A 13,061-nucleotide genomic window follows, 5' to 3' on the forward strand; every position below is an offset into this window, starting at 1 on the left:
TAGGAGCCCACAGTTCGTCGAAAAGCCGGCGGTTATAGAAAGAGTGCTGGCTGAATTGAGGCCCTACTGAAATGTTTTTTGGGGTGCGTTGCTGAGGATGTAATGGTTAAGTAATTTGAGAGAATTTTGCATCCTGCCAAGCATGGTTTTCTTTTTATTTTGAAAGCTGTTCTTTTTAAAGAGATAAACCATTCTGAAATATCCATAACATTTTCAAACAAGACGATTTCAAAAAATCAATGCTTAGCTATATTATTCTGTAATTGGGAGTGCCATATAAAAAAAATAATTAAATTTAAAGACCGCCGGAAATTTAGCTTTTTCTCAAACCGGAAGTCAGTTCGTGTACGCATGCGCAGTTGATCTGACAGTTCGTGCGGTGATTTTTGATGGCTTTTTTTTCTTTTGCGTCATGTAGCAGCCAAACTGTGATACGTATGTATGGGAAAGTGAGAGGGTTTTCTTGTCAGCTCACGATATGATGACGTCAGTCACCGGAAGTACTATTTCACTTCCTTAGCAACGCGCGAAAAATTCTTCTGTGGTCCCTTAGGTTTCCTAATAGCAAATAACCCAATCTCGTCCTCAGAGCTCTTCTTCTGACTGAGGGAGAGAAGAGCTCTGGGGAAACCTGAAACAAACTGTTTTCTTATTGTTTCTCGCGAAGAGCAATCAAAAGCGTCTATCATTGGTGCATTCAAGTTAGCACGAGAAGTGAGCAAGCGCTGTAAGGTTCAAATAGCCAATTTTTGGCTATAAGAATCCTACGGCGCATGCGCTCCTACATAGAGTTTCCCAGAGCCTTGAGTCAATCCGAGGCTCTGGTGACGAGAATGCCAATAACCAACGTACTTTTGTGCTTTACTGCATGATCAAAGAAGAAAAAACACCTCCACCTCATCTTCTTCAAAGGTTGAAGCTCCGGCAAGAAGAGTTAACCTGTTCTGAACCCCTGTTGGGACAACGTAGTTGTCGCCAAAATTTGAGGATGAAGTGGCCGAAATCCTATCAATTAGGAGGTCATTTTCTCCAAACGTAGGGCCGACATGTCCAACGTTATGTATCGCTTTGGAAGGATCTTTTACATTGCTTTTGAAGGGCGGCAGTCCTTCGGCGTTTTGTAGCGAGAAAATAAACGCTTTCTCTGTGGCACCGAATTTCCCATTACCGTTTCCTGGCGATTCTGAAAGAAGGAAAAATTATTCATTGTACTTCAAAATTGATCAAAGAGAAATAGCGTATTTAAACGAAAAATGAGAGGGCGATAATATATACACTCTTTAGTCGCTTATGAACACTTTGACTCCCAACAGTGATAATTAAGTAAACTCTCCTTACAATTTCAAACACTGTCCGGTGAACAAATATTGAGAATGAAGATCATTGTCAGTTGAAGGATATTATTTTGAGATAACACCAAATTCCATAAGTGCCATTTGAAAAGTCAAAGGAATTGGTAAAACATTTTCGTATTGGTACTCCCAGACGAATTTGTACACAATTTAAGATCAAAATCTGAGATATTCCCCACCTTATTTCAGAGCTGATCTATTTTCAGACCTATTTCAGCTGTAACACGATTGGCTTAATAAATTGAGAAGGGCTTTGTTGATGGCCCTATCGCCTAATGATGAAGAAGAAGCTTTTTCTAAAAACACACCCAATTCAAGACTTGATTGAACAAACCATACCATATTTCAGACCGAATTGTTCAAAATCGATACCCTATTTTTTCAGTCCAAAACGGCTAAAAAACCATACCCTTTGGGGCCGCGCATACCTATATAGCCCATATAAGGGAGTACCCCCGGGGGAGGGGGGGTACTTGTTGTAACTTGTATTTCTGAGCGAAGTAAAGAAGATCACAGTTAGGGCACACGTCATGATTTTTAGATGCTCTTGCATATTACTTGTAATGAATAGACCATGTTACAGTTGTAGCTTGGGGACACTTGCCAAATTTTGGGCGAAAAGTAGAGAATTTATTGTACATGCTTCCATCGTTATATGAGCAACGTGTGTTCTTTTTTCGCTGCGTTTTTTAGCCCCCCCCCCCCCTCTTCCCCCCCTTTCCCTTCCCCCAGACAATGTTGAAACATGCCAGCGATCGATGAACGGATCTTGATTTTGGAGACCGTGAAAAATCAACATTGTAATGGGGGAGGGGGAAAAGCGCGAATTGGCGCGAATGGTCCTAAGAATTTTGACCAGGTTACCTAGCCTAAGAATGGAAGCGAGGCAGCCGGTGACCCTGCTTTAATACAAACCTTGGTGCTTTTCTAATGTTAATTTGACTAATTAGAATTACAACAACACGATTTGCATGATAAAAGCAGCGAGGTTTGTATCAATACACGGTCACTGGCAGCGACGCATAGCCATTCATAGGCTAGGTCACAGAGCACTCAACTGTAAAAATGGCCTATTGGACTTGATGGGTATTTTCACCTATGATCTCTAAATACAAGTGCAGTACTGCATATATTTGACCTGAAAAAAGAAGAAAGCGCACATAATTTTCTTCCATTTTTTTCAATAGTCTCTTAATATGCAGCCCCTCCGTGAATTCATTACCAACGCATATTATGATAAGCTAAGTTACCAGATTGCTTGATAGATCAATTTATAAAGCACTGCACCGGTATCGCAGAGGAAATGGATTCAAAAGCCGTTCACAATTGAATTTTTTAGCGTTCTATCTCATTCCTGTCAAAGTAAATTTTCGTAGCCAAGATCCGTGCGAAGGCGCACGCGTAGAGCACCATTGGTAATAAATTATGGTAACCTGTCTGTGCGAGAAAATTTGGGTTTGGTCACCCTACGACCGTAGGACCGTACGTCCACCCCTCTATATTACCCACTATCACGTGACCATATCGCGGGCTCAAGTTTAGAGCTCGGCCTGGTTTACAGCGTACATCTTTAATATTGGGCATCCAAATTATAGTCAATTGATACCTTTCAAAACAAGGTATCCACTGACCAGCATCACGTGACCATATCCAGGCCAGCTGTTTTAATTGAGTGCTGACCAGGTACTCGGTTTCAGTTGGATCGCATTCTCAAGGCAGGTTAGCATATTATAAGAACAAATTACCCGGTAGCTCCGCTTTTAGGCTTGGCTATTTATTATACGAAGTCTCTTCGCATTAACTGCTTTCAACCTCATTCCCAGGGCTATTTCGCATCGTCCTGGCCCCTGGGAACGAGATTGCACATCCTTCACGGTATTAAGAGCAAACAAAATGTCCAGTTACCAGTCTCCTTGGCTTCATAGCTCCACTGCATTACTCTAGACTAGAATTATAAATTATGTTCAAGCCTGAAATTTTCTGGCTTCCCAGTTCAAACTTTATGTACTTATTGAGTGGGAGGGCTGAAAGGGGAAATATTTGGCCCGAGGTCATCACGAACGCACCGAGCTCAGAAATCCGTGCGCCATGACCACGGGCCATATATTTTTAATTTCCTGTCTGGCCCGAACGAAACTCACTAACTCAGTTAATAAGCACTTTATCGTATGGGCTGTTTACAACATTTATAAGAAGATGAAGTTTCGAAAAAAGTTACAAATTTGCACAGAAAATTTATGTGATATGTTGCTGCTCTTCTGGCAGTAAATAGCTTCGAAGTTTAGAAGCGACGAAATCCTTAAACATAGCGTGTACGCAATAGAACATGAAATTTATAGCAGCAAAGTAAAACCATGATTTAAAGATAGGTGAACTTTGAATACCCACCCCAAGGGATAGCTGTGAATCCTCCAAACACGAAATCGTTTTTCTTGACAATTGTAACCGTGTTGCTTTTTCCATCGCAATTACGGTGAAATGTTCTATCAGAAGGTCCGTGGGTCGAGCTTCTGTAACATAGTCCCCACCGGGAGTGATCTCCAACGAGAGGCGACAGAAACATTGCAAGATGGCGCAGATAAATTCCATCACTGGATAATATCACTGAATTCATCATAGCTGGCAAGTAGTTTAAAAAGAAATTAAGTTAGATGAGTATATATTTGCAAGGATCGTTAAATGAGATGATACAGCACTGAGAGCCGTGTATGAAAAGGCGTGGCATTCCTCAATCTTTAGAGAGGATGAGTGGTTGAGAGAACATATTCGCCATACACGAGATACTTCCAATGATAACTTTTTTCAATAAACTTTAGCTCGTGGTGATGATGCGAGCTTAGAGCGGTTTTCAATTGAGTGTCGAAAGTAACTAGCAAATTGCTTTGCTTTTGCATTACTGCACTCAGTGATTGGTTGAAAGTTCTCGCGCCTCTTTTTCAACCAATCGTGGCTCGCGCTTTCACATTTTCCCGTGCTTTGTGTCGGCTACGTGTAATTAATTCGAGTTTTGATTGGTTTACTATATTGCCTCCATCCCTTTTGATTGGTCAAAGAAATTACTTTGGTTTTGGTTTTACGACACTCCATTGAAACTCGCTCTATTTTAAGGAAAACACCTGATTGGTTATCATTAGCTGCGCGACCATGGGGGCGAGACCTAGTCTTATACCCAGATCTTAGACAGTCATTTCCAGTGACAGAGTAAGATCTGGGTACAAGATTAGACGAGACCAAAATAACTTTTACAGCATGGCGCGAAGCGAAAAACAGATTGAAAGAAATTATCATGAAGCATGAGCATGTGTTCTCTCTCCTCATCATCCCCTGGTCCTTGCTATTACTGGACTAGTTTTGATAATTACCTTTTCTCCAGAAAAATTCCGGTCCGGTTTACTCGAGGGCCGATATTCAATTCCAAGGTTAATCATTAATGGGGTAAATTCATAGTACCTTATTATATGAGATTTTCGCGGCATGTTTATTTCGGAATTTTCATCTCTGCATATTTCGCGACACTTAAATTTCGCGATTTTGCGAAAATTTTATAATTTGAATCATTTCAATTTTTGAGTAACACACTATTTACATTTCATTGGCAATAATGCACAGGTGGTAATACTTTGCTTCCAGTTCCAGGAACATTGTAAAGGAAGGGAGGGGTACAATAGAAGTACTGGAGAGGATCAGGGAGAGATAGGTGAGTAGAACTACACCCCCACAAAAAGAAAAATTCATTTTTTAGACAGTTGATTAAAACAAAAACCAGTTAAAGAATTAAACTGGTTTAAATTAAAAAAAACTGGTTTAGAAAAAAATCAAAAACAAAATTAAACCACAACATATCCACTTGTCCACAACAACTTTAACTTCTATAGTCTCACGGGAAAACGCCTCAATCTCCTTCTTTTTCTTTTATCACTTCTTACTTCTAGACAGAATTCCACAACAAGCTCTACTACCGTCTGAATTAAGGCTGTTTATACAGGTTCTCTTGTTTTCTAGAAGTTTATAAATCAATTCTATTTTTGTACATGACATATCTATCATCACGTGACTAACGGACACGCAAAGCCTGCAAAACAAAACTGTAAGCATCAGTCGCGATAATACCTTCGTTACACTTTTTCGACTTTACCTGAGCAGTTTCTTCCGTCTCCTCCATATCCTTTTTTGCAAGTGCAATTGTAAGATCCTATGGTATTTGTACAGTTGGCATTCATGTGACACTCGTTTTCTGTTGAACACTCGTCAATGTCTGGAACCAAAGGAACACAACAAAGCGAACTTGAGGACTGCACTTTCAAACAAAGCACGACAACAAGGTCGGTGTGTGCGAAAACATCACGTAACTAACGGGCACGCAAGGCGTGCAAAACAAAACTGTAAGCATCAGTCGCGATACTACCTTCGCTACACTTTTTCGACTTTACCTGAGCAGTTTCTTCCGTCTCCTTCATATCCTTTTTTGCAAGTGCATTTGTAAGATCCTATGGTATTCGCACACATGGCATTCACGTCACACTCGTTTTCTGTTGAATACTCGTCAATGTCTGGAACCAAAGGAACACAACAAAGCGAACTTGAGGACTGAACATGCAAACTCTTATTCCAAACAAAACACATGGTCGACGTGTGCCAAAACATTACGTGACTATTGGGGACGCAAGGCGTGCAAAACAAAACTCTTACCACCAGTCCCGATAGTACCGTCATTAGAGAGATTAAGCATGACGTTTACGGCCAACAGCAAACGGGAAACGGCAGGCTCCTGCTTGTCATAAAAGCGTGAAAATTATCTCATTTTAACTTGTCTCGTTCCTTTGAGAAGTTGCTTGATATATGGAGCTAACAGGACACAAATGAGCTAATATCAAGCAGGGTTCTTCCATCTTTGGCAAAACCCTAATTTCACTCCGACGTTTGCCGTTTGGCGTAAACGTCATGCTTAATCTCTCTATTATAATGGTATTTACCTGAGCAGTTTCTTCCGTCTCTTCCATATCCTTTTTTGCAAGTGCAATTGTAATATCCTATGGTATTCGTACATGTGGCAGTCACGTCACACTCGTTTTCAGATGAACATTCGTCAATGTCTGAAACAATTTAAATATCGGAAAAATCAATAGTTAGTGATTCGAACTCTTTCAGTGAGAATGCGTTTTTAATAGTTCCGGATCCTTTCTCGATCTTGCAACAAAATCTGTCTACTACAGATCTCGCACCAATAACTCAATTGCCTTGAAAAACCCTATTTGGATCCTATTTCTAAAAGGAGCCCTTAGTTTTCTTCAAGTTGCTGTAGACTAATTCACCTGATAGATACATTTTCAAGTTATATCTCTTCCTTTTGGACAAGGTCGTCCCACTGAATCTTTAAGTTTTGGACAACATTATGTAAACGATTGATATTAGAATAAAGGCTAGATATCAAGCCCTTCAACTTTAAAATGGCACGCCCTTCGATTCTTTGGCATCCGTCGAATTACATTCGGAGATAATTGGTGAAAACCAACTAACAGAACATTTTGCAAGGCTCAAATTGTTTGATCGGATCTCACCGTTTTCGCAGTCTTGTCCGGTGAATCCCGCTTTGCAGATACACTTGTAGCTGTTCTCTTCGTACAGTGGCAGACACGTTCCATTGTTCTTACAAGGCCAACCGCTACATGATGACTATAAAGAATTGAACCAGATTTATTTGATAGCGGTCTCTGGGGACGCGAGTGTTCAGACAATTTCCTTGGCGGGAAATCGCGTGGCAGCGTTGCATTTGGCAACCCGCGTTTTTATGGCGGGAAATTATATTGACCGTCGTCAATTTTTAAAGAGGATTTTATGGTTAATCAAAGCCAGTTTAGCTAAACGATGTGTGTTGGTTCTAAAGGTTTAATCTTGAAAAAAACGAAAGACGATAGCTATCATGCCAAAAGGTAACAGCAGAGTAAATGCAACAAGCAGAAGACAGGGTTTATGTGAAGAGCAAAGGGAAAGAGAGCGACAGAGAGAAAGAATGAAAAGGCAAAGAGCTAGCGAAGAAAATCGCCAAAGGGAGCGAGATAGGGATAAAGAAAAGAGACAAAATTGTAGCGAAGAACTTCGCGTAGAGGGCCGGGCGGGAAAGAGACAAACATAAGAGGTAAAATTTCATACGCGAACCGCAAGATTCAGGGGAACAGGGAAACAATGTCAAAATAGCGTATTGAAAAAGGGAACATAAACAATTACAGGGATCAAACAATTGTGAACAAGTTTGAAAGTAATTTGGGAAACAAGGTAACATAAGCAACTACTTAAAGGGAACAAGAGAACAAGGCCCACCCCTCCCCCCTCTCCTTGGGGGACCCATTAAAATATTTGCAATATTCAAGGTCAATTTGAATTGTTAATAAATGCCCGGGGGATGAATTAATGATATACAAATATTCACATAAAAGGCAAACACGTGCTCCTTATTGTTCTCTCAACTCTAGTCCGCGGCAGCGAACAGTTGGCGTCCCACCCCCCCCCCCCCCCCTCCCTACGAGGAAGCCGGGTTTGAAGTCCGGGCCACCTACCCGGATCTTCTGAGCCTTATCTACATGTCGTAAAAAAAACAATGCCCAGGGCGGAATATTACACGATCCCTGTTGTAAGTAGCCGCTAGTTCAAATTCCCTGCTGTTGGATTTTGTCAAATACGAGTCCATTGAAGTAGCGTCGCCTGTTAAGCATTTAAAAAAATAACGTATGTTGCTTTGTCTCGCTGTTATTCGCATTTTCAATTTCATTGCGACCATGGATCTTCACTGACAGTTCAGTTTCTGAAAGTTGTGGTTTGTAATACCCGAAGTACGGTTTTCATTCAGTTTGTGGTTCGATACGTTCTTCAGGCGAATAAAGCCGATTACACATTCTAAAAAATCACGGATTCTTCTTTTTTAGCCCAATTTGGTGGAACTATCGGTTAACTAAATTAAAAACGTTCTTTTTCAACTTTTTGTACCTGAACCCTATTTTTGCGAATTAATTTATGGTTCTCTCTGACAAGTCCTTGGTTTTTATGCCGATTTCTTTTTTTTACTGAAAAGTATATTTTATAACCTTTAAAATGAGATATTTTAAGCCACATTGCTATAAATAATTAAGTACAGAAAATTTAATTACTTTCATAGGTCTTTGAGGACCCATGAGATAATTAACCCGGGAGCTCCGCTTTTAGGCTTGGCTAAATCTATATATTATAGATTTAGGTGGAATGTAAAGCTTAATCCCGATTGCTATCAATTTGTCTAAGGCCTTAGTCAGACGCACGGCCATGCGATGATTTCATTCGTCCTTGTTAACGCAGCGAATCCTTCATCTTCCAATTCAAGAACTAAATTGACAAGTGATATTCAAAAGGTGGTAAAGGTAATAAAGTAATATTGAAAGTAAATAACGGCTTGGCCTTTTAATACTTAATTTATTCCTTTCGGTTTTGTACAATAAACTGAGGTTGTTATATCTCAGCGACAAACGACGTCAGCGACAACCAGCGACGGTGGTGGTGGTGTAAGAGCGTGTTCACAGCACTACCCGCACGTACGCAATGTGTGCCTGTTTTTCAATGGCTCGGTTCGCGATACTTCGTTTTCATGCATGTCGCGTCTCATTACACCATAAAACTTAATTAAATGAATAAAAGAAGAATTAATAAAGAAAGAAAGACACACAAACACTCATCGTACTCCATAAAAGTCCAAAGCATTTGACATACCGTGATGCTGAAGTGGTGAAAGGATTCGTTGGATATGAATTTATCCGAGTTGTTGTACTTGTCCGAAGGAAGCAGTTCACAAAGCAGTTTACCGTTGATGTCCGGGTAAGCAGCCAGGTTGTATGAAAAACATGTCGGAGTTTCCAAACAGGCAAACGAGCACTGGGGCATCCAGTGAACGTGACTATACCCAAGAATGGTGATATTCAAGTAGAAAAATTTGTCTTCTTTAAAGTTTACGAAACTGACACCAATGTGTGGTTCACCGCGGCTGATAGCTTTTCCGGCTTTTTTCTCTGAGATAGATGGTTTGCTGCCAATTTCTAGAGACAAAGATAACACTGGTGTAACAAACAATTGCTGGTGGCCGAACAAAAGTATTGTTGGCGAAATGGTGCAAAATTCACATAGTATATATTCATTCACATTTAATACTGTTATTATTATTCACGAATATATTTTTTCATATTCAACAACAAAATTTATATTTAAGAAATATATTTATTCACATTTAGCGATGTATTTCTTATTCACGAATAAATTTACCCTCATTAATTTACGGGATGTATTCATTCACGCTTGATATTTGTTCAACAGTTACGTGAATTTATCCGCATTCAGCCATTGTGTGGCTTCACTTTCACAGACTAAACAGTTACGTTCAGAAATTAATCTTGTGCACGGACGAAATGGTGCAAAACTCACAAAATATTTTCATTCAGCAATTACTGCGCATAGGATTTAGCGCATACAACGTGATTCAAAACCTCGTATCCAGAGCCCGCGTTCCTCTTTGGGAACTCTTCTTTGGAGATGCAGTTGACCTCCTCGATGAATGTGAAGCGTTATGGGAAAAAAGTGATCCTTATCGTCGGGAACCAGTCCAGATAAGGCTGGAGTGTCTTAGACGGGCGGTCCAAACCATATTACCATTTCTCTCACAGACCAGTATGGTAATCGGGGAAATTGTCAGAAACTTTTACCAGTTGCACAGGGAGTGGATCAGTAGCAAGCGTTCAACGTGCACTGATGTCGCTCTGTATTTATTTGTCGGTTCGAAAGTGGAAAGAAATGGAGACAGAGGTCGACCGAGGTTTGATGTACCAGAAGACGTGCTGCTCAATCTTCAATTATTGGGCCTTTGCTGGACTGAAATAGCAAGAATGCTTCTGGTATCCCGTTGGACTTTTACAGCGGCGTTTTGTTGAGTACGGGCTGCAAGAAGTTACAGGGTTTTCCCCCTTATTCGATGAGCAGGTGGATAACACAGTAAGGCAGTTCACGAGGACACGCGGATACTTGGTAGGGTATTCGTTAATGTCAGGGCACCTTCGCTGGTCACTCGGCTTACGGGTGCAGCGTGAGAGAATAAGAGCAAGCATTGCTCGTGTTGATCGACTTTTTGAACGCTAACCGTTTTCAAGTGGGTACTCAGACTTTAATGCGGTTTTCAGCGCTAATAGAAATGGGTGCCTAGACTTAAATACTTTAGGTTATGATCTTCATTAATCAAATTTGGACACTTGAGTCGAAAGCAAACTAACCGATTATTCCGAAGGTGTAGTAATCGTTGGCGAAGCGACTGGTTACCGAATGGATATTGTATTCTGAACTTTGCCCAGTGTCGCCGACGATATTGAACTTGAATGAATACAACCCGTAAATGTGAGTATATGTATTCGGGAATAAGAAATACGTCGTTAAAGGTGAATAAAATATATCTCTTGAAGATAAATTAGTTGTTGAATGTGAATAAATATATTCCTGAATAATTATAACAGCATTAAATGTGAAGGAATATAAACTTTGTGAATTTTGCACTATTTCGCTAACCATACTAAAGGAGCTAATGAGAGATCCTTTTTTCGTTCACCAACATGGCGGCAATGACGTAACGTGAAAACCACCTGGCCATGACACAAGCATAACTGTACAAAGGCAAAAGTGTCTCATTATAGGGTGGATTATCACTTTTTTAAAATGTTCTTATAATATATTTTAGTATTCGGGGCATGAGAATGAAATTGGCATCATCTTAATGATGACCTCGAACCTGTGACGGGATCTTAAATTTATTAAGTTCGGGTTGAGTTAAAATTGCGGTGAAAAAAAAACCTATCATACCTGTAGCAACTACATATGAGATGAAGATTATCAGTATAAGCAGAGAAGCTTTCATAAATGTCGTAAAGCCAAAGGGTTTCATCCTTTTCCTCTACTTTACGGTGCAAGACTGTTCGACCGTCGGTTAAGTTTAAACCAGTGAGGTTCGCCATTGCTTAATATACAGACGTGAAATGGTTTGTGGTTTTTGCATGTAAGGGTGCGATTTCCTATCAAGTGGATTCAGTGACACCTGGCTGTGGTGAAGACAAATATTTGTTAACGATGTTTAAATATGTGCATACCTTACTCACCCACTTTACATTGCGCGTCTTTGTTGTCTTTATTATCGGGGAATTTGGACCATCTACTTCAATACATGGTCAAATATGGGCAAGTATATTTGAGTTATTTTTGCACTCGAGAGAAAAATTTGAACAATTTTGTCAGGGAAAGCATTATCCAATGAAGTTAAATTAATTTTGATCTGAAATACAGCAGAATACCTTGCTATATAGAGAACTTTTCTGTGAAGCTACAGTGAATTCAAGAGGGAAATACAGTTTCTATGCGTGGTATCAATTGTTTGAACTTATTTAGACTTTCTTTTCATATATATATTTTTCGGATTGCACTTAACCCTATCATTGGGTCACGGAATGTGAACTGTGGACTTCGGACTTCGGACTTCGGACTTCGGACTTCGGACTTCGGAATTGAAAATGGATATTTACCAAGATATTGTAACATTAAGAAAAAACCCACTGAAACACTGTGAACTTAAAAGAAGTCGGCTAAAACTCCTTCGAACAAAGTGTAGGCTACCCGTAGCCTCTTGTTAATAAGCAAGCAACCCATATTCATTTTATACCCAAGCAGTTTGCAATGGAAAAAACAAGGCAAGATGGTTAATTCGCTGCTTGCCTGTTCTTGGTAAATAATGGAAGCTCTTACAGCGGCGATAAGCGAGTATAAGTAAACTAAAGATAGTTTCGTGCAGCGCGCGCAATACACAGTTGTAGCATTAGATGAAATGCTCTTATTCTACGTTCCTAGAATTTCTTCTTTTTTAAGTTTACCAAGTCTTCAAACAAGTCTTGAATCCAACAACAATTTCTCCTTCCTGTAAATAAACGCAAGCTGACCTTCTGACCCCCATAGTTTTCAACGTGGTCTACGTGAAGGAATGGAAGGGTATACGTTGAAAGTGATCGGGTTGTTTAGGAGGAATGAAAAGAATGAAAGAGAATATAAAGGAACTGTTTCACGGTGACGAGAAAGAAGTGAAAAGGACAGCACGGGAATTCGAAATGCAAAAAAAAAGAACTGTCTGGACTGTTGACATGAGGTGTCTTCCAAGGTTAGCTGACAAACTTTGGCAGTTAATGTTCTTCCCTCCCGTAACCCACCTAGGCTATACCTAACCCAGGGGATCCTGTGGGATTCACAAGGGAGCTCGAGGGCAAACGGCCGACTGTATACTGTATAGTCGGTTAATTCAGACAGATAATAATAAATAAGAAAGTCCGGCCTCAGCCACGAAATTCAGTAGACGTTCTTATTAAAAGAAGAGAGTAGTGGCTGAAACAAACATAAATGCACAAAAGAAAAGAAAATGGCAACACAAGCTCCTTGACAACATTGGAGCGTTTGCTGAAAATTGAATGAAAACGTATCATACCAATAGCAACTGCATATGAGAGGACGATTATTTGTACGAGAAGAGAAGCTTTCACAAGTGTCGTAGAGCCAAAGGTTATCATCTCCTTTCCTTACTTTACGGTGCAAGACTCTTTTGATCGCCAGCTTAGTCCAGACGTGAAATGAACTAGTCGTAAATGGTTTGTTGTTTTTAAGGGGGTGAGTGCCTGT

At 40.1% G+C, this 13,061-nt stretch overlaps 1 protein-coding gene across 1 annotated transcript in view; it reads right to left on the reverse strand.

The window, feature by feature from the left end:
- Positions 1–801: 801 nt before the first annotated feature.
- Positions 802–13,061, reverse strand: part of LOC138031355 (uncharacterized) — an 18,650-nt gene continuing 6,390 nt past the window's right edge. Inside the window, exons 3-9 of the mRNA XM_068879061.1 lie at positions 9,087–9,409; positions 6,911–7,025; positions 6,326–6,445; positions 5,783–5,902; positions 5,488–5,607; positions 3,741–3,971; positions 802–1,183 (exon numbers count right to left, since the gene is read on the reverse strand). Of these exons, the coding sequence (XP_068735162.1) occupies positions 873–1,183; positions 3,741–3,971; positions 5,488–5,607; positions 5,783–5,902; positions 6,326–6,445; positions 6,911–7,025; positions 9,087–9,409 (1,340 nt within the window). The 3' untranslated portion in view covers positions 802–872. The remainder of the gene's footprint in view (positions 1,184–3,740; positions 3,972–5,487; positions 5,608–5,782; positions 5,903–6,325; positions 6,446–6,910; positions 7,026–9,086; positions 9,410–13,061) is intronic.

The sequence above is a fragment of the Montipora capricornis genome, chromosome 14 (assembly GCF_036669925.1).
Source record: "Montipora capricornis isolate CH-2021 chromosome 14, ASM3666992v2, whole genome shotgun sequence".
Lineage (NCBI taxonomy): Eukaryota > Metazoa > Cnidaria > Anthozoa > Scleractinia > Acroporidae > Montipora > Montipora capricornis.